The sequence below is a fragment of the Naegleria gruberi genome (genome assembly GCF_000004985.1).
Source record: "Naegleria gruberi genomic scaffold NAEGRscaffold_988, whole genome shotgun sequence".
Taxonomy (NCBI): domain Eukaryota; phylum Heterolobosea; class Eutetramitea; order Acrasida; family Naegleriidae; genus Naegleria; species Naegleria gruberi.
Window position 1 is genome coordinate 116 of NW_003162763.1, and position 1,365 is coordinate 1,480.

The 1,365-nt window shown below is 34.0% G+C and overlaps 1 protein-coding gene across 1 annotated transcript; it reads right to left on the minus strand.

The window, feature by feature from the left end:
- Positions 1-292: 292 nt before the first annotated feature.
- Positions 293-1,183, minus strand: NAEGRDRAFT_77050 (uncharacterized protein; the record flags this gene model as incomplete). The annotated part of the gene is made up of 1 exon (XM_002667993.1): positions 293-1,183. The coding sequence occupies one exon, from the start codon at positions 1,181-1,183 to the stop codon at positions 293-295; it is 891 nt and encodes a 296-aa protein (XP_002668039.1).
- Positions 1,184-1,365: the final 182 nt, after the last annotated feature.

Sequence of the window (1,365 nt, forward strand, 5' to 3'; positions counted from 1 at the left end):
GAAATTGTTGCTGATGAAGTTGAAGATATTGACATTCACTCACATGCTCATCGTCATGAAGATTTATCACACGGTCTCGAATATCAATACGAACATCACAATAAGAAGGTTGATGAGAAGGAATTGGTAAATGTTGAAAATCAAGATTTGGATGAACTGATGAAACAATTGAATGAATCAATGATGTAAAGTTTATTGTACAATAAATTGAATTTTTTCATATTATCAAAGCTCCAAAGTTCAATAAGCTTGATTTTCATTGGGTGTAAAAATTGGGTTTAGTAACTTCAGGTTAGTGGTTCAATAATCTCAAAACAGCCTGTTGTGCATCTTTGGATAATTGATTTGCTGCTTTCAGATACCAGTCCAATGCTTTCTCCATTAGATTTTCACGTTCATACATTCGTCCCAACATAAATTGAGCTTGCGTGTATCCTTTAACAGCTGCCATTTCCATCCAATAGAATGCATTCTCTTTGGATTTTGCAACTCCTTTACCACAATAATATAAATTTCCCAATAAAAACTGAGCTTCGGGAATGCCCTGAATGGCAGATTTTTGACACCATTCACATGCTTTCTCATACGATAGTTTAATTCCATGTCCCTTAGCATATAACAATCCTAAATAACTTTGAGCTTGTGCATATCCTTGAACAGCTGATTTTTCAAACCATTCAAAAGCTTTCTCCAAAGATTGTTCAACTCCTTGTCCATGATAAAACATTATTCCCAACTCTGTTTGAGCTTGTATATGGTCTTGATTGGCAGATTTTTGAAAGAATTCGAAAGCTTTCTCATAAGATTGCTCAATTCCTTGTCCATTCTTATAACGAAGTCCTAAGTTATATTGAGCACACTTGTTGTTTTGATTGGCTGCTTTTTGAAAACATTCACATGCTTTGTCATAGGATTGGTAAATACCTTTACCTTTCAAATACAGTATTCCTAAATGGTTTTGAGCTTGAGCATAATCTTGTTCTACAGCTTTTTCAATCCATTCGAAAGCTTTCTCATTGGATTGCTCAATGCCCTCTCCATTCTTATAACGAAGTCCTAAATGAAGTTGTGAATGCACAAACCCATGACTCGCTGATTCATAAAGTAATTGTAACGATTTCTCATTCGAAATTGGCACACCTAAACCTTTCTGATACATGTGACTCAAGTAATACTTTGACATTGTGGACATTCCAAAATTACAAGCTTTTTCAAAATATTCAACTGCATTTTCATAAGATTTCTCAATCCCAAATCCAAAATAGTACATTAATCCTAAATTGTAAATTGATTTTCCATGATTTCCCTTTGCTGCTTTTTGAAACCATTTAAATGCCCTTTCATATGATGTTTCAAGATGATCCT